Source organism: Oncorhynchus gorbuscha, linkage group LG12, assembly GCF_021184085.1.
Source record: "Oncorhynchus gorbuscha isolate QuinsamMale2020 ecotype Even-year linkage group LG12, OgorEven_v1.0, whole genome shotgun sequence".
NCBI lineage: Eukaryota > Metazoa > Chordata > Actinopteri > Salmoniformes > Salmonidae > Oncorhynchus > Oncorhynchus gorbuscha.
Window position 1 is genome coordinate 30,138,983 of NC_060184.1, and position 25,725 is coordinate 30,164,707.

Sequence of the window (25,725 nt, forward strand, 5' to 3'; positions counted from 1 at the left end):
ACTGCTGTGCCATAACCTCCCTTTGCTACTGTCTACCACCTGAAATACTGCATGGGAATAAAGATGCACACACATGGATTCTTTCACTGCTTGATTTATACTTGTATGGCATTATTATTTGGGTGGCAGAAAATCTCCTTTATAACCAGAGCAAGCCCACTGGGCAAAAACTGGTTGAATCATTTTTTTAAACGTCATTTCAACAACAAACAATCAATGTGATAATGTTGAATCAACATGGGAAACTGATTGGATTTTCAATCAAATAAAAAAAAATCGAAATCTAATGACGTGACATTTTTTGTTGATTTCACATAGAATTCACATTCATTGACAACTCATGTAAATCAAAACCAGTTGTTGAAATTACGTCTATGCCCATTGGAAGTAGAATGGTCTGCAAGGAAAATGTGGTTATTATTGTGTTTTCAATGTAAACTCAGGCTCTAACGGGGTGTGTGTGTGTGTGGTCCTCTCAGTTCCACTCAGATCCATGGCCATACCCGAATCTCCAAGTTGGCGCTCACCAGGCGACCCGGACAGGGAGTCCCTCCACCTGGACTCTCCTGACGGCCTGGACCCCTCACCTACACACACTAGCACTCCCTTCAAACAAGGCTACGTAAGTCGCTCCGGGCTGAAATGTATCCTAGGATCAGCTTCCCCTCCCAATCTTAACCATACCCATTAGTGGGGAAAATGCTAATCCATTTAGGGGCAACTTCCCCTTACTCCTACATAAATCTGCTCTGCTGCCCCCCTCTGGCTACACCTAGTGTTTGTGTGTGTGATTAGATTAAATTATATATTTTTATTTAGTCACCAGCACAGGGTCAGAGATGTATTTGCAGTATACAGTGAAATGATTATGCACCGAGTGAATGAATGAAACAATAAAATATGTCATATTAATAATACACAGTTTAGAACTGCGACAATTATAAATATAAATGTCTATTGTGGTGTGGGAAATTTTCTGTTGAGAGGGGGAGACAGTGTGCACCCAATGATGCGTTGGGCTGAGCGTACCACCCTCTGTCGTGCCTTGCGGTCAGCGGCGGTGGAGTCACCAAGCTGTGATGCAGCCCGACGGAATGCTCTCGATGGTGCTCCTGTTGAACAAGGGCCCTCGGGAACAGACCTTTCTTCAGCCTCCCGAGTCACTGTCATGCCTTCTTCACCATGGTTTGACCATTTCAGCTCATCGGAGATGTGTAACACAGAGAAACTGGAAGTTATTGACCATCTCCACTGCGGCCCCGTTGATGAGGATGGGGGCGTGCCGAGCCTGGTTCCTCCTGAAGTCCACAATCAGTTCCTTTGCTTTGCTGACATTGAGGGAGAGGTTGTTTACCTGGCACCACACTGTCAGAGTGCCTACCTCCTCTCTGTATGCCGTCTCGTCCTTGTGTGCATGCATGCGCATTGGTGTGTGTTACATGCTGTAACAGTGTGTCTGCGTTACAGGTGCGTCTAATGTCAGAGTGCAGTGGTAGCATCAAAAGTGTCAAAAGGGTCTCCCTGATCCTGGATGATGAGGAGCAGCCCGAGGAACAGGGCCTCACTAGCCTGACGACCGCTGACAAACAATCAGGTACCGCACTCACGCGCACACACATTGGGGGAGGAAACATGTGAACATTCTTACCTGCCGTCATGCAATATTTGCGATACACAAATAAATGTATGTCACAAATGTGTGTGTGTGTGTGTGCCTGTGGGCGTATTTGTGTTCTCAGGGGTGATCGAGCGCTGGGAGCTGCTGCAGGCTCAGGCCAGGAGCAACCTGCTGTCTGGCCTGCGGGAGCCTTGCCAGTTGACCTCTGACCTACGTGACATCACTTCCTGGCTGGGGTGGGTAACTCCAGAGCTGGAGAGAGTGCAGGTTCCTGAGACCCCCACCAGCATCCAAGACATGGAGGCTAGGGTCAAACAACTCAAGGTAAGGCTTCAGAATATTATACTGTACTACAGTGTCCATTTCAGGACAGCTGAGACTAAGGCTTTTTAAATATGGAAACCATACATTGCTCCATTCAAGGTAAGGAAATTAACTACATACAGTGCTCATCTTTCATTTTGGTTTGAGGCATAATAGGGTAATAGCTGGATCTACACAACAGATAGCTGACCTGGGACGTGGACTTATCTCTAGAGAGCCACTTTTGAGGTTTAAAAACATTGGACAAATGTACATTTTGAAGTCAACTATCCCTTTAATCGTCTCTTTAAAGGGGCAATCTGCTTTGTTGTTGTTAAGTCAGTTTGCCCCTCTACCTGTCCCTTTAAAGGCCCAGTATGTAGCTTTGTGCGTGGCCAGACCAAATGTGAGTTATAGATTTGTAATTCTTATTGAAAGCAAGTCTGATAGATCCATACCATGTGCTCTATTTCTATGCTTCCCCTTCTTAAGTTTAGATTTAGCTTCTTTTACTTTCAGCTTCAAAGCTGAAAATACTATATTTTTGGTAACTGAAAAGATTTTTCTCAGCGGTTTAGATGGTACAATAATTATCGACACTATACATTTCTCGCTCTCTCTCACTCTCGCTCTCTCTCACTCCAGGAGATGCAGAAGGTATTTGCTCACTACAAGGCCGTCATGCTGTCGCTTAACCTGGGCGGTCACGAGTTGGGGGGGTGTGACGGTCCGGAGGCCCGGGAGCTAGGGGAGGGCCTGGCTAGTATGAACCAGGGCTGGATGCTGGCCTGCGCTGGCCTGGAGGAGTGGCAGGACAGTCTGCGTACCACTGTCATGCGCTGTCAGGTCAGTTACTGTACAGTTACAGGACAGTGGGTAAAACTGTTTGAAATGACATATTGTCAACCAGTTTTGCCTAGAAAATACGTAATTCAACCGGTTTTGCACACTGGGAGTAAATTTTTTCTCAACTTTGGTTCCTGGGGTATAGCTCCTCAAGGTTGCACATATTTGTTATTGCCCAGCAAAAGCACACCTGATTCAACAACCCTTGCCCTTCATCAGGCGTGCTTTTGCTGGCCCAGAAGAAAAATGCCCAACCTGTCCAGATGGTAAAACTGGTAGCAATTAAGTCATTCTGATGTCTTCTGTGATGTCATGGTCTGGTTGTATGCTGATTGGAAAATGTTATTTTTAGCGACCAGAAAAATAGATCCTTAACTGGTTGTAAGGTCATCTGACGTCTCTTGAGTGTCTCTGCAGAAAATACAATTATTATTATTATGACGTCCAATGCGGCGACCTACCGTCCTATCCATGGGGTGTACTTGTAGTTCAAGCTGCCTCACAATACAGAATCAATAGATGGGTTCATGCCCCTATGGACGGTTTTGGTTTGGACAGGATTAGTTGTCCAATGCTTACTTACTATGCACCGACCTGAGGTCCCTGACCTTTGCCCTTTCTCCTCTAACCCACGGCAGGAGTTCCACGAGACGCTGCACTCCCTGCTGCTGTGGCTGGCCCATGCCGAGAGCAGGCGCTACGCCGTCGACATCCACCACCCGGACACGCCGCCAGGCATGCTGTTGGAGCACCGCAACACACTCACTGTGAGAGAGGGGAGTGGGAGGAGACATAGGGGAAGGGGGAGAGGGAGGGAGAATGCTGGAGGAGGGAGAATGGGGAGGATGGATAAGGGGGGAGGAGGGAAGAGAAAGGGGTGTTTGGGGTGGTAGAGGCGATGGGAGTGGGCAGGGGGTGGTTTAGGAGAGAAAAGGGGTGATGATGTTTTGGGTGGTTAGAGTAAGGGAACTTGAGGGGAAAATTATGGAGATGGAGCGATAAAAATGGAGGGAGTACCAATGACTTGACAGAGAGAAGGGGGAAACGGAAAGTTCTAACGGATAGTGCAATATACACTAAGTAAGCTGAGCAGATGGGTGGCAGGTTGCCTAGTGGTTAGAGCGTTAGACCAGTAACTGAAAGGTTTCTGGTTTGAATCCCAGAGCCCACAAGGCTCTGTTGCTGTGCCCTTGAGCAAGGCACTTAACCCTAATTACTCTTGTAAGTTGCTCTGGATAAGAGTGTCTGCTAAATGACTAAACCATTTTTTTAAAATGAATCCAGGTCAAAGCCATGGTCCCTTATTAATGTCACTTGTTAAATCCACTTCAATCAGTGTAGATGGAGGAGGGGAGGAGACAGGTTAAAGAAGGATTTTTAAGCCTTGAGACATGGATTGGGTATGTGTGCCATTCAGACGGTGAATGGGCAAGACAAAACATTTCAGGGCCTTTGAATGGGATATGGTAGTAGGTGCCAGGCGCACCGATTTGTGTCAGGAATTGCAATGCTACTGGGTTATTCACGCTCAACAGTTTCCCATGTGTTTCAAGAATGGTCCACCACCCAAAAGACATCCAGCCAACATGACACAACTGTGGGAAGCATTGGAGTCAACATGGGCTAGCATCCCTGTGGAACGCTTTCAACACCTTGTAGAATCCATTCCCATGAATTGAGGCTGTTCTGCGTGGGGGGTGGGGGTGGGAGTTGCAACTCAATATTAATGTTTAGTATACTCATTGTAAATGTTGCACATTCCCTTATCAATGGTTTGGCCAATGAGTTTTTACATTGATAATTTTCCACGGGATCGGAAGCTCCCCTTCGACTGATGTCTGTGTCCTTTTTTCCAGGGCCTGCAGAATGAGTTGCGGGCGAGACAGAGCCAGGTGGGCTCGCTCCAGGGGCTGTGGGGCCAGCTGCAGCCAGCGGAGGAGGAGAGGGGGGAGGAGAGCGTAGAGGCTCGGGAGAAGCTCCACGTGACAGCCAACAAACTGTGGACGCTGCTCCGCCAGGTGGCCCACGACCTCAGCGTCGTGCATGAGCGCCTGGTAAGGAGACCCCACACCAAGTGATTTGAATTTAACATTTTAAAAAATTGCTTCTCCTTTTTCGTTTATTGAGATAATTTAAAATAAAAGTATTTTTTTTCAATGATTGAATTTGACTTTGAGTTTACTTCCTCAATTGACTAACTTCAATCGAATTGAATTTAAACCTGCTCCACAAACTTTGCTAGGGTTTGTGGTTGATTCCATTCCAATATAGACAGCTCAGGAAGTAAACTCAAACCTTTGTTGGTTTACATTCCTGATTTGAATGACTTGAAATTGAATTGACCCCAACAATGCACTCCACGGTTTATGGATTATGCAATCCCAATCACCAGGGACCTCCACAAGGTGGTGCACATTTTTTATCTCGCCCAACAATCACCAAGCCATTGATTCGTTGGACCGGGTGTATTAGTTCTTGGCTCGAACAAAACTATGCCCCTTCTGGAGGTGCCCCAGGAATGGATTCAGAAATGACACATTGACAATGTTCTAGAAATGCACAAAGAACATTGTTTACCAGACAGAATTAGAAACACATTTAGAAGAAACATAAGAAAACAGACTGAAACGGGGAGTCTATGTGGACTTAAAGATACAGCAAGAAACGCAAGTTTTCGGGTTTACACTGCAAAGATGTCTTAAAACAAATTTGACACAACCCACATTCCTGAGTCGTGTTCATTAGGGCACGCAATGGAAATGGATTTAAGACATTTTGCAATGGAACACCAACATGAGCGTTTCCTAATGGACAAATACAGGTAGTCCCTTGTTTCAGTCTGTTTTCTTACATTTGGTGCCTAATGAACACGACCGTGTTGCTGGCACCATGCTCCATCCAAATGAGCCCATTGAAACCCTGATTAAAGCAGTTAAGCTGTCAAAACATTGGTATTTATTAACTGTATTGCATCAGAACCAGGAGTGTGAGACTTTTATTTAATTTTCTAACCGTTCAAATGAACAACCTGACGTGTTTACTGCCCTTGCTGCAGGACTGTGGGACTCTATCTGCAGGTCTGGCTGCAAGTGAGGGCAGAGGGCAGGCGGAGGGCAGTCAGTCCCCGTCTAATGCCAGTCAAGAGGAGAGCACCGATACCACACCAACCTCAGCTGGCAGAAGGTACGGACCAGATAGTTTAAATTTCTTCAGTTCAAAAATGCTGTATTACAATGGGTAATCACGCAGTGCAAATAGAATATACAGTATATAACAGAAAATATAAAACATAGAAATTATTATTGTCAATGTTGAGATGATTATAGACACTTGGGCTGGAATCCAATTGAAGGTGCACTGCAGTGCTGCACTACCGACAATGTGCCTTTAAAAAGCTCTTTCCCCCCTATGTTCAGAGATCCCATTCATGAATGTCAGCTCAAGTGTTAATTGCCTTTAAAAGGCGCTGTCTCTGTAATGTAGTGGGCAGCGCGCCTTTGAATGATGTAATGATAAAAGGTTAGTGGTCTCAAGACTTTTTACGTGGAGGCTGAAGACACTGATCTTTGGTGAGATATTCATTTCCCCCACTAATAGTTAAGGTTAGGATTGGGTGAGGGGAAACTAATCCTAGATACGTACCTGGGGAAAACTTAATCCCGAAACAGTTGTTATGGTCTTGTTATGGTCTATTCCTGTATGTTTTAACTGATGATTTGCCTTAGTACTGTTCTTTGTCCCTTGTCTTGGACCACCAGGGGGGAGAAGAGGGACCCAACCCCACCTCGGTCCTTCTTCTACCGCGTGCTGCGAGCCGCCTTTCCCCTACACCTCCTCCTCCTCCTGGTCCTAGTGCTGGCCTGCCTGGTGCCCCTGGCTGAGAACGACCACAGCTGCACACTGTCCAACAACTTTGCCCGCTCCTTCTACCCCATGTTGCGCTACACCAATGGCCCACCACCCACCTGATACAAACACACACACTGACATGCGTGGCCTGCTTCCAAAGCTAACCCATCGATACTCTCTGCTTAAGAGCTGGAGAGAGGACATTGTTACGGTCCCAAAATTGTATTTTAAATATCTATATTTATAGATTTGAATTTATAATGAATTTATTCCCTTAAAAGCCATACCGATGTCATCCACCCATTTGGAACTCTTGCCGCTGACGTCACTAGCCAGTACTTTATTTCAAAGGAGACTTGTTTTTGTGAGGTTGTATTCTGCTTGTAAAGATTTCTATCATAATGATTTGCCCTTCAAGCCATGTATTGAAGTAGCAGTCTGTTGTAGGACCTATCCAGTCCACAACAACTTTATATTGATGTTCTTTCAGAATAATGTCACATGCACTCATTCAAAAATGCCTTCTGTAAGCGTCTACTATTCAAATAGTCACATTTTGCGATTCTTTGACTTGGCTGTGCGAGTGAAATGTTTAGTTGGTCGCACTGGTGTGAGCTGCACATTCTACCTGGTCGCCTCAATCAAAACGTGCAATTTTTTGGAGGTGGATAAATCCAATGAATTTGTTAAAGAGTAAAGTGCATTATCCTCATGATTCCTGTAATAAATGGGTCTGCCCTGCCGCTGTGCCTGCCTGTTTCGCTGGGACCGGCTGCAATAATGAGTCTCACATTCTTCTCCCCCCTCGTGATTGTATAACATTTTAAAAAACACTTTGGAAGTAACTAGTCTCAGCTTTCTGTAGGTATCATTTTTGTTCTCAACGATCATTATTGAGCTCAAAGCACACTGTTTCATAATTATCTGATATGGCTTTGAAATACAGAGAGTGTGAAATGTTGCATCAGCCATTGCAAGTGCAGTAAACCTCATTGCAGTTTTTTTAGGACATTACATTTACTGTTAGATTAATATATGGCTACTAGCAGTAGGTGTTATGTTTGGCGTTAGCGATCTAGCTAATGTGTTTGAGTTTCCACTTCCTCCGGTGGTGAAATAGCACCAATTAAACTAGGCCTATATATAATATTAGTGCACATAACGATAAAGCCAAATTCATCTCTATTTCACACAAAAAACACAAAAACAACAATTCGGGAAATTCTCAAGCCCTATTTTGACAGTAAAATACAAAACAAAAATTGTCTAATTGTCAACCCACTGGATTAGGTTACGTACCAAAATATTTTTAATCATGCAATCCTGCTTGGACATGTTAGAAGTAATAACTTGTTTATTGAAAACAATTTCAGTAGTCCCTTACACTTAATGATTGTAAATGACATAAGAGGATGACTGAAATGTATTTTATTGTGTGACCCTGCTAATTGTATTGGAGGGGGCGTTATCACCAGATCATGGGCTGGTGTCACCAGCTGAAGAAGTTAGTGGCACCAGTGAAACCCCTAGGAAACATTTTAGTCTGGAGACCTGGGTCAGTGTGTATGAAGTATGTGCACTGTATTTCCAAATAATATAATTGTGATGTTCTTCACCTCTGAACCTGCACAAGCATTCGTAGCAGTTAAATCATATATCAGAAAGTGTATATTGAGGTAGCCAACATGAAGGGGTGCCATTTTGACACCAGATTGTTTAATTTTATGGAAGACATGTTGTTAAACTGTACGTTTTTGTTATTGTCCTCTCCTATACTGCGGTCCCTGGAAACATGGAGCCACTTTTCCACACATCGATACTGTGTAACCAATCAAGAGCACATCTGTCAAACTGAATATTTTGTAAGGGGGAGAATTTGAAGAGCGGAAGAGTATATCTTTCACGATAATGAGACATTGGCACACTAGGGTAGATACCAGTAGTAACCAAGACACTGTTATAAATCGGTGCAGAAATAAATAATAGCAGTTCCCATTTCAATTTCTAAAAGTAGAAATCTACTCTAAATTAGAAAAGAATGAATTCAGTAATCATTGTTGCAAAAAAAGACATTTCCATGGCTGCATAATGTACAGTTGAGTAGGACACTTAAGCCCTAAAGATGGTGGTGTGCTACATGATTTAGGCTCTCAAACAATGAACTGTATATGTATGCCCATTTTCTCTGGCAATAAACATCTTACTGACCAAAAACTCCAAGGGCGTATTCTGTGGAGACTGTTGAAGATGGCAATTGTATAGCTTGATGCTAAGGATGAACACACACCATCTCTGAATTTGTTTCCTAGATCACTTTAGAACAATACACAAAAGCTACTGATCCCCTGGTGCTACATACTAAATATAAATAACATATATATATATAGAATGGAGACTTAAAAGGAATACACTACACAAAAAACGATTTTTGTATTTTGTTAATTTGTCACATGCAAAATACTGACACGCACAATTTAACAAAATGCCTAATAAAGTTTGAGTGTTTTTGAGTGTACTATTCCTTGAGCGCAAGGACACTGTTCTTGAGAAAGGACGCCACTGGCACAAAAAGTTCATAATTTAATTTTTATTCTTCAAAGAAACATACTCCTGTGCGACAAAATCCACATAAAAATTCACATTGGGAAACCTTGACATTTAAAGCACTCACGTTACAGTTGAAAAAGCATGTGTATCCTTATCCTGCTGGCAGTGTACAGCATTCTCAAAGATCGTTCAAAGCAGAATGCACAGCTGGGCTACAAATGGCTCAGTCATCGGGAAAGTGAAAGGTCTTGTGCACAGCTGACTAGTTGAATTAAAAAGAGTTAACTCAAAAACATTTCTTGCCTTGAGAGGAGTCTTCTGTTGGTGTTGACAAAATCAATGGTGTTTGTCTTATAGTATTAAACAGCTGATGTGAGCTATGGCCCTAGACTCAGATCAGATCTGCATTAACCCACGATAAACGACAACTGTATAGCATATTGCTTTTGTTTGGACGAGGTCTGGGGTAACTGCGTTGGAGCTGTCAAATCGGTGAGCACCCACTCTTGTGGTCATTGTCACGAAACCAAACCCATCCTTAAATCCCACCCGTGTTAGAAGTTCAGAATGAGAACGTGTAGGCTATGTAGAAATGACACTGCCCAAACAAAATAAATGATATAAAATGCAGTTGTCGGTTATCACGGGTTAACTCTGAACTGATTGAATCTAGGCCTTAGTTAACCATTTTTCTAAATGACAGACGAAATGGACCCAGAGATAGCAATTAGCATCCGCATACTATTTTAGATCTCATGTTAAAGTGTAGAACCTCGAGTTACGGACTGACCGATCAAACGGGAAATATGGAACCGGGAAATGTATTATTAATTGCAAAGAAAACGTAAATGTTGCTCATGCGCCTGAGTCTGTAGATTACAGAAACGTAAATGTTTTTTTACTAAATGGTTAGAAAATGCATATTAATAAGTAAATCATATTGTTTACAAAGGTTTGATGCGTTAAATCAATTTCAAAGTAAAGAATACGTCAGCATTCTGAACAACCTCCATTCCCGAAGAGTTCATATCTCAAGAGGTCCTATACTGTACTTTGTTATTGATGCTAGAAATCTCCCCAAAATGAGAGATTACAAATTAAAAGTGTGGGATGCAGCTATGGCTGTCTGGTCATCAAAAGTAAATAATATGCTTCCTTCGACCTGAGTAAATATAGCCTAGGTAGGTAATATAGCGCTACTGAAAGGGAATTGGCTAAATTAGCACAGGAAATAAAGCTAGCACTCTGCTTTTCTATTACTACAAGCTTGGCAAAAGCAGACTGCGACATAGTTGATTATTAAGGCTTTGAAAAGGCTTTAATTCCCCCCAAAAAACTATGTGAGAACTAGACGTTCGTCTGAAGCCGAAAATATATCATTAGGCCATATGTGTTTTTGGATATAGGCCTAATTTAAATGTGCATTATTGTAGCGTCACCATCTTTATTGCAAAATGAAATAAACACAATTTTAAGCTACATATTCATTTGACAGAGGTCATGAACTGTCCATTGATCAGCACAGCAATATATAAAACAGGACCATGTTTGCAAAACAAGTGGTTCTGAGCTTAAGTCAATATTATGCAGATAAACTAACGGTAACAGAAATCAGGAATGCAGACATGCTCTATATACACTGAGTATACCAAACATTAGGAACACATTCCTAATATTCAGTTGTTTTGATTGTGATCCTATTGTGTGTATCTTTAGGACCTCACATTAGTTGAATGTATCATTGGCATTCTAAGGCCTGGATTCAATCCAATGCATGTTGTAGAGTGTTTACCGTGAACACAAATGTAGGAATATTGCCTTTAAAAGCTGCATTGTCGACAGAGCTAACATGACTCGGGTTGAATCCTGGCCTAAATATTGTCAGGTGTGAGGACAACACAAAGCTGATGAATGGATGGAAAGGCCCAGTTAGCAGGTGGGTTATGTTATAGGCAACACCTTACTTGAACCAGTCATAATCGCCGCTACATAATACTGTTATCACAAAGACATAACAGATATAATAAACAGTCAGGACAGCTGATGTGTGCGTTTAAGACAAGCTGGTCGCTATGTAGAAGGCACAATCTAAACACTTTCTTGGTCTCCAGTAGCAACTACACAAAGTACAACAGGTCTAAAACAAAACACACAAATAAATGTATTTTCTACTTCGGGTTCGCACGCCTAAGACCCTCCCTCCAAAACTGTCAAGATGACACCGTGTTTTAAACCGGGAATTTAACTTGTACTGGGCCTTATTGGGCCAGTCATAAATAAAGTGGTACATAAACATAACAGCGTTGCACTGTGCTCTTTGAAAGGCGTGAGTCTTATTACAATATTACAATTATTGTATCTCTTCATTTCACCATGCTTTCTTCCCGGGAGGAATAAACACAGAAACAACATTGTGGTCAGAATTCGATCACATTGCCCAAGTATGAAGGGCTGAATTTTAGCTAGAGACATGCGGATGTAAAACTGACATTCAAGTAAGTCCCAAATGAATTTGTATGAATGTTTTGAGTCACACTCCCATTACTGAAGATGGGATTGGACCAATAGGCACTTTTTGCGAAGGAATTAAAAAATCTTTGTGGTCCTTCTGTAGCTCAGTTGGTAGAGCATGGCGCTTGTAACGCCAGGGTAGTGGGTTCGATCCCCGGGACCACCCATACGTAGAATGTATGCACACATGACTGTAAGTCGCTTTGGATAAAAGCGTCTGCTAAATGGCATATATTATTATTATTATTATCTTCCGTCTTAATTTGCATCTTTATTTGAGGAGACAAAATAGTGTCATTTAGATTTTATTGTTGATTCAAACAGGACTTTGTCCCACTGTGTATGATGATATTATTATTGTGGAGTCCACCTTTAAGGGAATGTGTTCTAGAGTGGAATGACAGTAGCATGACCCTTCACCTCCACCTTTTCAGCTGGACATATATTTGTTTATTAGGACATGTGCCTAATTTGCGTACTGTATGCAAAGTTTGAAGCTATACAGATGGTGGAACAAAAACCTAAGGGTAAAGCAAAGGAATAAGATCTTGAGGTGAAGTATATAGTTTTAAAATGTGTTTTTCTTTCTTCCATGACAGTTAAACTATTTGAACCAGTGCAAATGGCCATCTATATTTTGATTGTCACTCAAAGTTATATTTATTTATATTGATGCTTTATTTATACAGATTATCCCATTGACAGTAAAAAAAATAAACAACACGTCACACACCAGACAGGTGCAGCAAATATGGGTTGTTTTACAGGGTCAGCCATTGTAGTATGGCGCCCCTGGAGCAAATTGGGGTTAAGGGCACATCGACAGATTTTGCACGTTGTCGGCTCAGGTTATTGGCTCAACGCTGTAATGACTAGGCTACCTGTCGCCCTCAGACAGTACAAAAGAAGAGGGGAGTGTCCATGATGACTGTTGAAAGTGCCTTTTCTTGGGCTTCTCTGTGTCCCTGTAGGCTACTCCTAACTGCCTTCCTCTCATCTCCTTTCCTTCATTGCCACTCATCCACTGATGTTTCATTTCAGACTTTCTCATAGATTCTACTTTCAAACTAGTATGGCTGATACCGAACTTGAAGTCTCCTGACTTCAGAGTCTGGAAAGGCTGTTTTGATGTTGTCAGCACGATGCGTTGATAATGAAGGGCTGTGCTTTTTCTGGTTGGTTCTCACTCAAAACACACGAGCGCCACTCCCTTCCATTACAACTGTTGGATTTTCAAATTCAAACAATGAGAGGTCTCAAGCCCCTGTGGGGGAAAAAACATTTCATAAAACTAAATTGATGAGTCTGCTCAATTTCTGAGCAAATGTTGCATTAACAAACTGCCTCCTTTCCAGACCAGTCAGTCACAACTTGTCCTCGCTGGGTGGTCACGTGGGTCGCCCCAGCTAGGCTCCATTCAAACCTGATCATAAACCAAAAGGCAGCTTTAGCAGGGACATTAAATATTGTTATATTTTTTATGTTTGCGACCTCCGAGAAAAGTCAAGAACAGTGCTAATGCCTGAAAGGAGATTTCATTGGACAGCATTGGGATGCAGCCCCTCCCAGGCACGATCTGAAAAACCCTTATACTCGTTCCAGTTCCTCTGTTTCAGAGTGGTGTTAAAAGCCGTTCCAAGAAGTAGCCGTCCACAAGGGTCCCAGTCACATTCTCTCCATTGTCCTTTTTGCTGCTAGAGATCCCTTTTCACCACTAATAAAGTGACAAAGAGGAAAGGACAGAAAAAGGGAGGGGATAATAGCAGGTTGGCATCAGAAAATAAGAGCTCTTTGTCTTTTTGAGATCTCTGAAATTAAGGATCTATTTTATTTGAATCCATCCCAGAGAGAGAGAGAGAGAGACCGAGAGAGACCGAGAGAGACCGAGAGAGACCGAGAGAGACCGAGAGAGACCGAGAGAGACCGAGAGAGAGAGAGAGAGACCGAGAGAGAGAGAGAGAAACCGAGAGAGAGAGAGACCGAGAGAGACAGAGAGAGAGAGACCGAGAGAGACCCAGAGAGAGAGAGAGAGAGAGACCCAGAGAGACCGAGAGAGAGACCCAGAGAGACCGAGAGAGACAGAGAGAGAGACCGAGAGAGAGAGACAGAGACAGAGACAGAGAGAACGGTGCGGCACCCTTGAAGTTGTTTGAGGGGTTTTAAGTGCCTTGCTCAAGGGCAAAACGGCAGGAGAAGGAATGACATGAGACAGGAGAGTGCATACCTGTCTTTCTACTGGGGTCCCTGCAGTCCAATTGCTCCTGCTGTTGAGGCTCGCTTCTGCTGCTGGGGGTCCATGTCTGGCCGGGGCAGCTGCTGAGGTGGTGGGCTGCGGGGGTCTCACCTCTGGACAGGGGCCCGCTGAGTTGGCTTGATGGGGCAGCCGTGGGCTGTGCATGATGTGGGCATCCAGCATCTCCAGCAGCAGGTCGTACAGGGGCACCACGTTCTTCATCTTCATGCAGTGCAGGTGGTCCATGCCCTTGTTACTGCACAATGATCAAAGACAGAGGTCATGTACACTCACTGCTTTTCGTGATACAGAAGAAAAGAAAATACACAGAAATGGGCATAGATTCAATCAGATCAAGTATTAACCGGTGATAGCTGACACCTGCATGCTAATGTTTTAGTGGTGTCTTGGTGGAACTGGTTAGAGCTGTCAAATCGGTGAGCAGCTGCTCTTGTTGCTTATTGTCGCGTTAGAAGTTCCAAATGAGAAAGTGTAGCCTAGAGTGCCTTCAGGAAGAATTCATACCCCTTGACTTATTCCAAAAAAATGTAAGTTACAGCCTGAATTCAAAATTGATTCAATATTTTTTTTTTCAGCCATCTACACACAATACCTCATAATGACAAAGTCAAAACATGTTGTTAGAAATTTTTGCTAATGTATTGAAAATTGAATCTCATTTTCATACCCCTGAGTCAATACATGTTAGAATCACCTTTAGGCAACTATTACAGCTGTGAGTCCTTCAAGGGGTGTACAAGTTTCTTAAGAGCATTGTACACCTGGATTGTATAATATTTGTACATTGTTATTATAAAACTTCTCACAAGTTGGTTGTTGATCATTGCTAGACAGCCATTTCAAAGTCTTGCCATAGATTTTGAGCCAATTTAAGTCAAAACTGTAATCAGGCCATTCAGGAACATTCAATGTCGTCTTGGTAAGCAACTACAGTGCATATTTGGCCTTATCTTTTAGGTTATTGTCCAGCTGAAAGGTGAATTTGACTCCCAGTGTCAGTTGGAAAGCAGACAATCAGGTTTCCCTCTAGGATTTTGCCTGTGCTTAGATCTATTCTGTTCCTTTTCATCCTAAAATACTCCCTAGACCTTGCCGATTACAAGCGTATCCATAACATGATGCAGCATGCTTGAAAATATGAAGAGTGGTACTCAGTGATGTGTTGTGTTGGATTTGCCCCAAACATAACGCTTTGTATTCAGGACAAAGGTCATTTCTTTGCCAGTTTTGCTTTAATGCCTTATGCATGTTTTGGAATATTTGAATTATGGCCTCATGGTTCCTTCCTCTCCAGCAACTGAGTTAGGAAGGACGCCTGTGCCTTTGTTGTGACTGGGTGTATTGATACACAATCCAAAGTGTAATTAATAACTTCACCATGCTCAAAGGGATATTCAATGTCTGCTTTTTTTTGACCCATCTACTAATAGATGCCCTTCTTTGCGAGTCACTGGAAAACCTCCATGGTTTTTGTGGTTGAATCTATGTTTGAAATTCACTGCTCGACTGAGGGACCTTACAGATAATTGTATGTGTTGGGCACAGAGATGAGACAGTCATTCAAAAATCATGTTAAACACTACTACTATTATTGAGTCCATGCAACTTCTGTGACTTGTGAAGCACAATTTTACTCCTGAACTTATTTAGGGTTGCCATAACCTAAGGAGTTGATTAGTTATTGACTCAAAACATTTCAGCTTTTCATTAATTTGTAAACATTTCTAAAAACATAATTCCACTTTGACAATAATGGGGTATTGTGTGTAGGCCAGTGTCACAAAATCTCAATTTAATGAATTTTAAAATCAGGCAGTAACACAACAAAATGTGGAAAGTCAAGGGGTGTGAATACTTTCTGAAGGCAATGATAGAAATAAAGACTCAATATCTTGCGACATTGATCGCAAGATATTAGCTCCTTGTCCCTTAGCCTCTTAATAATTGCGTAATGGTAAACCTAGACGTGCATTTTATAGTATTCTGAGTGGTGACCTTGGTTAGATCCATTTTATGGGCCTATAGCATTCAAAGGATAATGGAGTCAGATGATATATCATATTAGGGTCGTAGACTCCTACACTCTGTCATCCTCAGACAAAGTCAATTTTCACTTATCTACATAGTTCCGACACCACCAAAACACCCGTGATGTGGATGTCAGCTAAAGCGGATCTGATTGAGTAGAGCCCATCATCTTCATCAGATTACCTTGTAAACACCATGTTGGTTGAAAAGCTTTTTCTGTATAACGCAAGCTTAATTAAAAGATCACTCGTGGTAGCAGCAAACAGTTGTGACGGTAGTGACAATGTGGTGGCTCAATCTTGACGGTGGTGACCGTATTGAAAATTTGACTATACCGTAGTGGCAAAATGATAACTGGCCATATTGTGGCTACTGTACCTGACGTGGCGGATGTGTGACAGCAGCATCAGCAGGTGGGCGAGGCGCGCAGACTGCTGCTGAAAGCTGAGGCCTGTCTTTGCGATGGCCCACACCAGTGCGTCTGTTACGGCATCCAGCAAGCGCAGGAGCTTCGAGCGACTCTGCAGCTCTTCGCTCCCCTCCGAGGAGCTCAGGCACATGTCTGCGACCACAAAACACACACAGTTGAGAAAATAAAGAAAAAACGTAATTGTAGTTGTCGCAATGACTCAAAACCACATTAGCCCTCTGAGCTAAAGCCAAGCCTTTATCTCTGGGAGCTAGCACAAATCTTCAGGTCTTAGGAAAGGTGACTTATTGTGCAAGCACATTTCACCAAACCACCTTTGCTACACTTCATAAATAATTTCCAACATGTAGCATTATTAAATGCGATTACTTTGGTTACAGTTAAGTGAAACAAAATGTTATTTTTCGTGATCCACTGACCTTGAAACAGGTTCTGACTGTTAGGTCTTTAAGTGTTAAACAGTAACTATGATGGGAGTAGAGAGAGACAGTGTTCTCATTAGGCCTTGTCAGAGTGAGTTATTCCTCTGGTTGTCCTTGCCAACCCTCCCTAGACTCCCAAACAGATAGGATTACACTGGATAAATGGTCCAACAGACTTGTGGTTAATCTTGATATGCATGATATAAATAAATCAAATAGGAAGTAAAAAATACTTATAAAGATGCAGTACCGACAGACAAAAGTACAGACAGAAGGCCAGACAAACATATGCATAACACACAAACACACTCATGCGCTAACACAAACGCACACATTAACACCCACGTACTGGAGTTGAGGAGGATCATGGCCTTGAGGCAGACGTACTCCTCCCTCTGCAGCTTGAGCTCTCTGAACCTGGAGGTGGCAGCTAGCAGCATGTCAAAGATATCCACGAAACCCTGCACACAGCTCCCCTCTTCCCTGAAAACACAGACACACAGTCACACCGCATTTGAATACTTATTTTGGATCCACTGTGAAAATATTGTAGAAATCATACAAATGCTTAATCCAGGAGTAGAGAGAGGGTGGTCACCTGTTCAGGCTGAGGTCGGGGGAAAAAATGAGCCTACCAGGGTGGTCCACAGACCTCCACATGAGCCCTAGCATCAGCACCTCCAACCAGCAGCACTCCAACAGGTGCACCTGGTCGAACAGGCACAGGTCCACAAATCCTGTAAAGACATAGCAGGGCCCGTATTCATAAAGCATCTCAGAGCGCTGATCTAGGGTCAGACTCAATCCATAGTGCTGAAGAGCTGCGCTACAGCACGTTTCAAATTTAAAGAGAATGTTCCCGCATACTGCTCACGGTACACGCGGTTTTGTTGTTCGCAATGTAATAATGACACTTGGGGATACTTAAAAAAGTCATATTTATGAACAGCAAAAAAGTGAGTAGATTATGGCCCCGTACACACTCAGGTAGAACTGATATACAACACATCTGACACAATGATTGTGACACCATTTATGTTTGTGATACATTGGAGTGTTTGTCAGAACAAAAATGTTTACACTACCATTGTGCACAACCTATTACTTCAATGCAGAATATCTCTCCACTGTATCACAACCGTTGTGTCCAATGCGTTGTACATCAGCTGCACAACTTAAGTGTGTACACGGCCATTTACATATTAACTTTTACTTTACTTCAACCCGAGCAGACAATGGGGTTCCACGGAATAAAGCAGGGGCAATGCTTCTCTAGCACAGAAAACTAGACATCCCAAACTACGCTATACTTTTTGCAGCGTCCCTTAGGAGTGTAGACTATAGTACATCGATGCTCGTTGCCCAGTATTTGTATTTATTATGGATCCTCAATTAGCTGCTGCCAATGTTTGTGTTGCTTCACAGTCCCTGCTGTTCCATAAGGTGTATTTTTATCTGTTGTATTTATTATTATTTTAAAATTAACCAGGAGAGATTGACATGCAAAATTCATGTTTGCTCTCTGAGCCCCCCGAACCACATATACCCCAGGAGACATGGGTACAAATCCCGTTTCAGACCTTCCTTTGTCTTCTAAATCGGTCTTCCTTTTTACATTCTGACTACCTGAATATCACTGTTGAGAATAAAAGAGACAACAGTTGTTGAAAACAGGAAATTACAACATTATTACACTGTTATGCCGGAAAATGTTAAGAAAAATGTATTCAATTGATTCAGGTTACTCAACAGTAGACTGTACTTAATGCTCTGTCACTCTGTTATTGTCACACCCATTGACAGAGGATACACATAAAGGCTTTACATGGACACAGGAACACAAGACTTTTCGGCATCCTGTTCATTGTGTCAATGTTTTATACAGTTTTTCTGCTGTACTCAACTTGTGCACAAAGAATGGAATAGAATTGAACATATGATGCTAGGAAAGTATTGTTTTTTAATTGTGGATAAAAAAACAGACAATAAATCAATCAACACCAACCTGGGATCTTCTTGGCCCAGCTGATCATGTGGACCAGCTCCTTGTCGGCCAGGTTGGTGAGTGACATCATGACGTTGGCTTCCGTCAGGGGCCTCCTCATGTCCTTCTGGAGGAAGATCTCCGGTGGCTCTGCCTCCATGATCCGGCCAATCAGCTGCTCCGGGGTTAATACTGTGGGGCAGAGTTCCTTGATTGGCTCGCCCCCCCCTCAGCTAGGACCCGCTTGGGCCCGCTAGCAGTGCCCCGGGTGAAGAAGCGACCCACGCGCCTCGGTTGATGACCCCGGTAGCTGCTGCGGTCGCGACGCATGCCTGAGGGAAAAAGGAGGTGTCGAAAAAAAAAATTATAGTCCCACTAAGCGCAAATCAGATGGGATGGTGTATCACTGCAGAATGCTGGTTAAGTGTGCCTTGAATTCTAAATAAAATCACTGACAATGTCACCAGCAAAGCAACCCACACCATCACACCTCTTCCTCCATGCAGAGATCATCCGTTCATCTACTCTGCATTTCACACAGACATGGCGGTTGGAACCAAATATCTCAAATTTGGACAGACCAAAGGAAACATTTCCACCGGTCTAATGTCCATTGCTCATGTCTCTTATTATTTGTGTACTTTAGTAGTGGTTTATTTGCAGCAATTTTTTTGTGACGGCACTTGAAGAAACTTTCAAAGTTCTTGAACTGTTCCGGATTGACTGACCTTCGTGTCTTAAATTAATGATGGACTGTCATTTCTCTTTGCTTATTTGAGCTGTTCTTGCCATAATTTGGAATAGGGCTATATTTTGTATACCACCTCTTAAGAAGGAAAGAAATTCCCCAAATTAACAAGACACAACTGTTAATGGAAATCCATTCCATACCTCGTGAAGCTGGTTGAGATACTTCCAAGAGTGTGCAAAGCTGTCATCAAGGCAAAGGGTTGCTACTTTGAAGAATCTCAAATATAAAATATATTTAGATTTGTTTAAACACTTTTTTGGTTACTACATGATTCTGTATGTTTTATTTCATAGTGTTGATGTCTTCACGATTATTCTACATTGTAGAAAATAGTAAAAATGAAGAAAAACCCTGGAATGAATCGATCGGTGTGTCCAAACTTTTGACAAGTACTGTAGGTATTCAGACCCTTTGCTATGAGACCCGAAATTGGGCTCAGGTGAATTCTCTTTCCATTGATCTTCCTTGAGATGTTTCTACACCTTAATTGGAGTCAACCTGTGGTAAATGCAATTTATTGGACATGATTTGGAAAGGCACACACCTGTCTATATTAGGTCACACAGTAGACAGTGCATGTCAGTGCAAAAACCAAGCCATGTGGTCGAAGGAATTGTCCGTAGAGCTTCGAGACAGGATTGTGTCGAGGCACAGATCTGGATAAGGGTACTAAAACATTTATGCAGCATTGAAGGTCCCCAAGAACACAGTGACCTCCATCATTCTTAAATGGAAGAAGTTTGGAACCACCAAGACTCTTCTAGAGCTGGCCGCCCGGTAAAACTGCGAAATCGGGGGAGAATGGCCTTGGTCAGGGAGGTGACCAAGAACCCGATGGACACTCTGATGGCGCTCCAGAGTTCATCTGTGGAGATGGGAGAACCTTCCAGAAGGACAATCATCTCTGCAGCACTCCACCAATCAGGCCTTTATGTTAGGGTGGCCAGACAGAGGCCACTCATCAGTAAAAGGCACATGACAGCCCCATGACAAAGTTTGCCAAAAGGCACCTAAAGGACCCTCAGATGAGCAACAAGATTATCTGGTCTGATGAAACCAAGATTGAACTCTTTGGCCTGAATGCCAAATGTCAAGTTTGGAGGAAACCTGGCACCATCCCTATGGTGAAGCATGGTGGTGGCAGCATCATGCTGTGGGGATGTTTTTCAGCAGCAGGGACTGGGAGACTAGTCAGGATCGATGGAAAGATGAACAGAGTAAAGTAGAGAGATCCTTAATGAAAACCTGCTCCAAAGTGCTCAGGACCTCAGACTGGGGCGAAGGTTCAACCTTCCAACAGGACAACGACCCTTAGCACACAGCCAAGACAACGCAGGAGTGACTTCGGGACAAGTCTCGGAATGTTCTTGAGTGGCCCAGCCAGAGCCCCGACTTGGACTCGATCGAACATCTCTGGAGAGACCTGAAAATAGCTTTGCAGTGACGGTCTCCATCGAACCTGACAGAGCTTGAAAGGATCTGCAGAGAAGAATGGTAGGAATTCCCCAAATACTGGTGTGCCAAGCTTGTAGTGTCCTACCCAACAAGACTTGAGGCTGTAATCGCTGCCAAAGGTGCTTCAACAAAGTACTGAGTAAAGGGTCTGAATACATATGTGAATGTGATATTTCTGTATTTTTTTCTCTATAAATTTGCAAACATTTCTAAAAACCTGTTTTTGCTTTGTCATTATGGGGTATTGTGTGTGTGTATATAAAACGATTTAATCCATTTCAGAATAAGGCTTTACCGTCACATAATGTGGGAAAAGTCAAGCGTTCTGAACACTTTCCGAATGCACTGTACTGCAGGATTGTGACCAACTGAGCCAATTGATCAGTTCAGGGATAAATTCAATAAATTCAACACACCTGGTCTTCCAGGTCAATTAAATCTAAAACATGACGTGCCTGCAGCACTCCAGGGCGAGGGTTGCCTATGCCTATTTTAGAGAGTCTGTTGATAAATTCAAATGAAAGGTACACTAAATTTAAAGGGATGGCTTTAGATAAATGTATGGAAAACCCTAGTGAATGAAAACTCCATGAGAACATCTATTGGCCAGCCAGTGGGAGTGTTTTCAGCTCTATTGCTGTATTTGATTTATTTATACATTTGTAAAACCCTTATGGGGCATTGAGTGTAGATTGACGAGGGGAAAAAAACGACTTAATCCATTTTAGAATAATGCTGTAACAGAACATAAATATGGAAAAAGTCAAGTGCTCTGAATACTTTCCGAATGCACTCTATATCTCATAGATCGAAAAAGAGGGAATATCACCACAACGATTAATGGGCAAGTGTCTCTGACAACAATAGCGGCTGTCTTTTTCCAGTTTACGATTCTACGTGTTGAATCGGTACAAAGAGCCACAGTTCGCCGGCACCCAGCAGGTGGTCACTATGACACACCACTGCGACGGCAAGTGAAAGGACGGCCACCCTATGCTTTCTAGACTTCAGTCGTCTTGCATGAAGTAGCCTTGTACTTTGCCATCTAGGTTTGGATTTCAAATCAAAATGTTCATCTTGACGAGGAAATGTGTGATCAACAAACAATGAAATGACAACCGTACCAACCTGTGTCTCTATAGCAACTGAACCGTAATTTATCTTGGTACAAACAGATCATTACATTGAAGAGAGCAAAACATCCTAGACATCCACCTGATGCACAAGGCTCACAGAGTAGAGAAAGCAAATAGCAACTATATTTCTTGTCCACTTGCAAACATGTGTGAATGTGTGGGTCCCCGGGCGAGCATGTGTGTGAGTATGTAACTATATCGTAGCTTCAGTGCCTCTGCTCATTGTGAGAGCAAAGTCTAGCCAGTGGGGAATATTCACATATCAAAAATGAACTATTTCTAAGGCACTGGACACACAAACATTGGCCACACACTGGACTATATAGAAGCTGTATGTATTTAACGTCTCAGAGTAGGAGTACTGATCAGGATCATTTTTGTCGTAGGTCATAATAAATATGATTATATGTTAGGGCGGGGGGAGGCTTGATCTGAGATGCTTTGTGAATAACACCACTAGCAAGATTAGGGTGAGGATAGTGTGAAGGAGGTAGAAGACAAGGATGATAAAGGGAGGGAGAGGTAGTAAGGAAAGCGAGAGAGACACGTACCACACTTTGTCATGCCCACTTCGTAGCACTTGCGGAGGCGGCACGCCTGGCAGCTCTTGCGGCGGTTCTTATCGATAGTGCACTGGTTGGTCGCCGGGCAGATGTAGTCATTGTGACCTGAGAGAGAGAGAGACCGAGAGAGAGAGAGAGACCGAGAGAGAGAGAGAGACCGAGAGAGAGAGAGAGAGAGAGAGACCGGGAGAGAGGTTTACAAAGGGTAGATAGGGAGAGAAGAGATAAAAGGAAGATAAACATTTGTTTAGTTTTATTCCATGTGTACATTGGCAGCTAAATACAAGAAAACAAATGTAAAAGGTCAGAGTGAGAGAGAGAGAGAGAGAGAGAGAGAGAAAAGTTTCCTCTACTTCAGGGATGGGCAACTTTGATGGGGGTTAGGCCACAAAAAAATCTGAACTCATGAGGGAAGGCAGTTGCACGTGGGTCTGTGTACCCACATGTGCAACATCCCCCCCACGTTGGGAACAAAACATTTTTACAGACCCCTCTTGACAGTGGAGAGAAAGAATGTAAGTTTAGAGTTCATTTCGTGCAATTCTACATATTTTGCCATGGGGTGGAGAAAAATGAGAGAGGAGGACTTTGGCAGAGCATTTCCTGGCTTGTCTCATTTTAATCCCTTTAAGATGTGAGATTCACACACAAACACACATGCACACGCGCACACACACACACATTTTCAACCACTCCACAAATGTCTTCTTAACAAACTATAGTTTTGGCAAGTCGGTTAGGACATCTACTTTGTGCATGACACAAGTAATTGTTTACAGACAGATTATTTCACTTATGACTCACTGCATCACAATTCCAGTGGGTCAGAAGTTTATAATACACTAAGTTGACTGTACCTTTAAACAGCTTGGAAAATTCCAGAAAATTATGTCATGGCTTTAGAAGCTTCTGATAAATGATGTCAATTAGCCTGAGTCAATTGGAGGTGTACCTGTGGATTAATTTCAAGGCATACCTTCAAACTCAGTGCCTCTTTGCTTGACATCATGGGAAAATAAAAAGAAATCAGCCAAGACCTCACAAAATAAAAATGGTAGACCTTCGCAAGTCTGGTTCATCCTTGGGAGCAATTTTCAAACGCCTGAAGGTACCACGTTCATCTGTACAAACAATAGTATGCAAGTATAAACACCATGGGACCACGCAGCCGTCATACCACTCAGGAAGTAGACGCGTTCTGTCTCCAAGAGATGAACGTACTTTGGTGTGAAAAGTGCAAATCAATCCCAGCACAACAGCAAAGGACCTTGTGAAGATTCTGGAAGAAACAGGTACAAAAGTATCTATATCCACAGAAAAACGAGTCCTATATCGACATAACCTGAAATTCTGCTCAGCAAGGAAGAACCCACTGCTCCAAAACCACCATAAAAAAGCCAGACCACAGTTTGCAACTGCACATGGGGACAAAGATCGTATTTTTGGGAGAAATGTCCTCTGGTCTGATTAAACAAAAATAGAACTGTTTGGCCATAATGACCATCATTATGTTTGGAGGAAAAAGGGGGAGGCTTGCAAGACGAAGACCACCATCCTAACCATGAAGCACGGGGGTGGCAGCATCATATTGTGGGGGTGCTTTGCCTCAGGAGGAACTGAGGCATTTCACAAAATAGATGGCTTCATGAGGAAGGAAAATGATGTGGATATATTAAAGCAACATCTCAAGACATCAGTCAGGAGGTTAAAGCTTGGTTGCAAATGGGTCTTCCAAATGGACAATAACCCCAAGCATACTTCCAAAGTTGTGACAAAATGGCTTAAGGACAAAGTTAAGATATTGGAGTGGCCATCACAAAGCCCTGACCTCAATCCTATAGAAAATGTGTGTGCAGAACTGAAGAGTGTGCGAGAAAGGAGGCCTACAAACCTGACTCAGTTACACCAGCTCTGTCAGGAGGAATGGGCAAAAATTCACTCAACTTATTGTGGGAAGCTTGTGGTAGGCTACCTGAAACGTTTGACCGAAGTTAAACAATTTAAAGGCAATGCTACTAAAACCTAATTGATTGGATGTAAACTTTTGACCCCCTGAGAATGTGAAGAAAGAAATAAAAGCTGAAATAAATCATTCTCTACTATTATTCTGACATTTCACATTCTTAAAATAAAGTGGTGATCCTAACTGAACTAAGACAGGGAATTTTTACTCGGATTAAATGTCAGGAATTGTGAAAAGCTGAGTTTAAATGTATTTAGCTAAGGTGTAAGTAAACTTCCAACTTCAACTGTATGTAGATTGTCCCAGTTGAGAACTTTTGACTGACAAAAACAGACAATTGATTAACAATTTCATCCGTGGTCATGCATCTCAATGTGGCCGTATCCTTTCCCTTTTGTTCTATCCTCAATATTTAATTTCTTTTTCAGCATATAGTGGTGCTAAATGCTTAGGCCGGGATTCAATCCGATCACGTTTTGTCGTTAACGTGCCATTTAACGGTCATTTCCAACATGCAGCGTTTACAGTGAATGTGTTTTCTGCGAACGCAGAAACATTGTCTTTAAAATACATATCGTTGACAAAGCACGATCGGATTGAATCCTGGCCTTGGTAAATCTGGCCCAAAGATAGCAGAAGAAAGACGCCCAATAGGATTGACAACACAAGCTATCTGTGAGGACTGTCACTGATGACCTTATGATTAGTGGTAAATAAGTTGTAAAAGCAGAAGGTATTTCTGATGTGAAATTATCTATTGAAGAACCTCACTATTTCCCTCTTTCCCCCTCTTCATCTCGAGTAGGTGTGGGTAATGTTACCCTATGAGGACCACTATGGGTGCAGGTTTTTGTTCCAGCCAACCAGTCATACGTCCAACTCTACTCATTACTCACACACTTTGACTAGTTGAATCAGGTATGTTGACACTTCACTAAAGCTGCAGAGTTGTGTTTGTGTGTGTCCTATTCATTAATTTATTTAAACTGCTGAAAACACTCCCACTTGCTGGCCTATAGATTTTCTTATAGAGTTCTCATTCAATATGGTTTTCCATACATTTAT

General features: G+C 42.6%; 2 protein-coding genes across 8 annotated transcripts in view; one reads left to right on the top strand and one right to left on the bottom strand.

The window, feature by feature from the left end:
- LOC123990855 (nesprin-2-like) overlaps positions 1-7,357 on the top strand; it is a 253,676-nt gene extending 246,319 nt beyond the window's left edge. For all 7 annotated transcript variants that reach the window (XM_046291782.1, XM_046291785.1, XM_046291783.1 and 4 more), the window contains 8 exons: positions 480-622; positions 1,468-1,594; positions 1,740-1,942; positions 2,567-2,767; positions 3,406-3,534; positions 4,624-4,821; positions 5,823-5,950; positions 6,526-7,357. In XM_046291782.1, the coding sequence (XP_046147738.1) occupies positions 480-622; positions 1,468-1,594; positions 1,740-1,942; positions 2,567-2,767; positions 3,406-3,534; positions 4,624-4,821; positions 5,823-5,950; positions 6,526-6,736 (1,340 nt within the window). In that variant the 3' untranslated portion in view covers positions 6,737-7,357. The remainder of the gene's footprint in view (positions 1-479; positions 623-1,467; positions 1,595-1,739; positions 1,943-2,566; positions 2,768-3,405; positions 3,535-4,623; positions 4,822-5,822; positions 5,951-6,525) is intronic.
- A 1,831-nt stretch (positions 7,358-9,188) lies between these two features.
- The window catches only part of esr2a (estrogen receptor 2a), a 35,526-nt gene continuing 18,989 nt past the window's right edge, over positions 9,189-25,725 (bottom strand). Inside the window, 8 exon segments of the mRNA XM_046291790.1 lie at positions 9,189-13,388; positions 13,899-14,163; positions 16,335-16,518; positions 17,158-17,291; positions 17,407-17,545; positions 18,814-19,018; positions 19,021-19,124; positions 22,686-22,802. Of these exon segments, the coding sequence (XP_046147746.1) occupies positions 13,383-13,388; positions 13,899-14,163; positions 16,335-16,518; positions 17,158-17,291; positions 17,407-17,545; positions 18,814-19,018; positions 19,021-19,124; positions 22,686-22,802 (1,154 nt within the window). The 3' untranslated portion in view covers positions 9,189-13,382.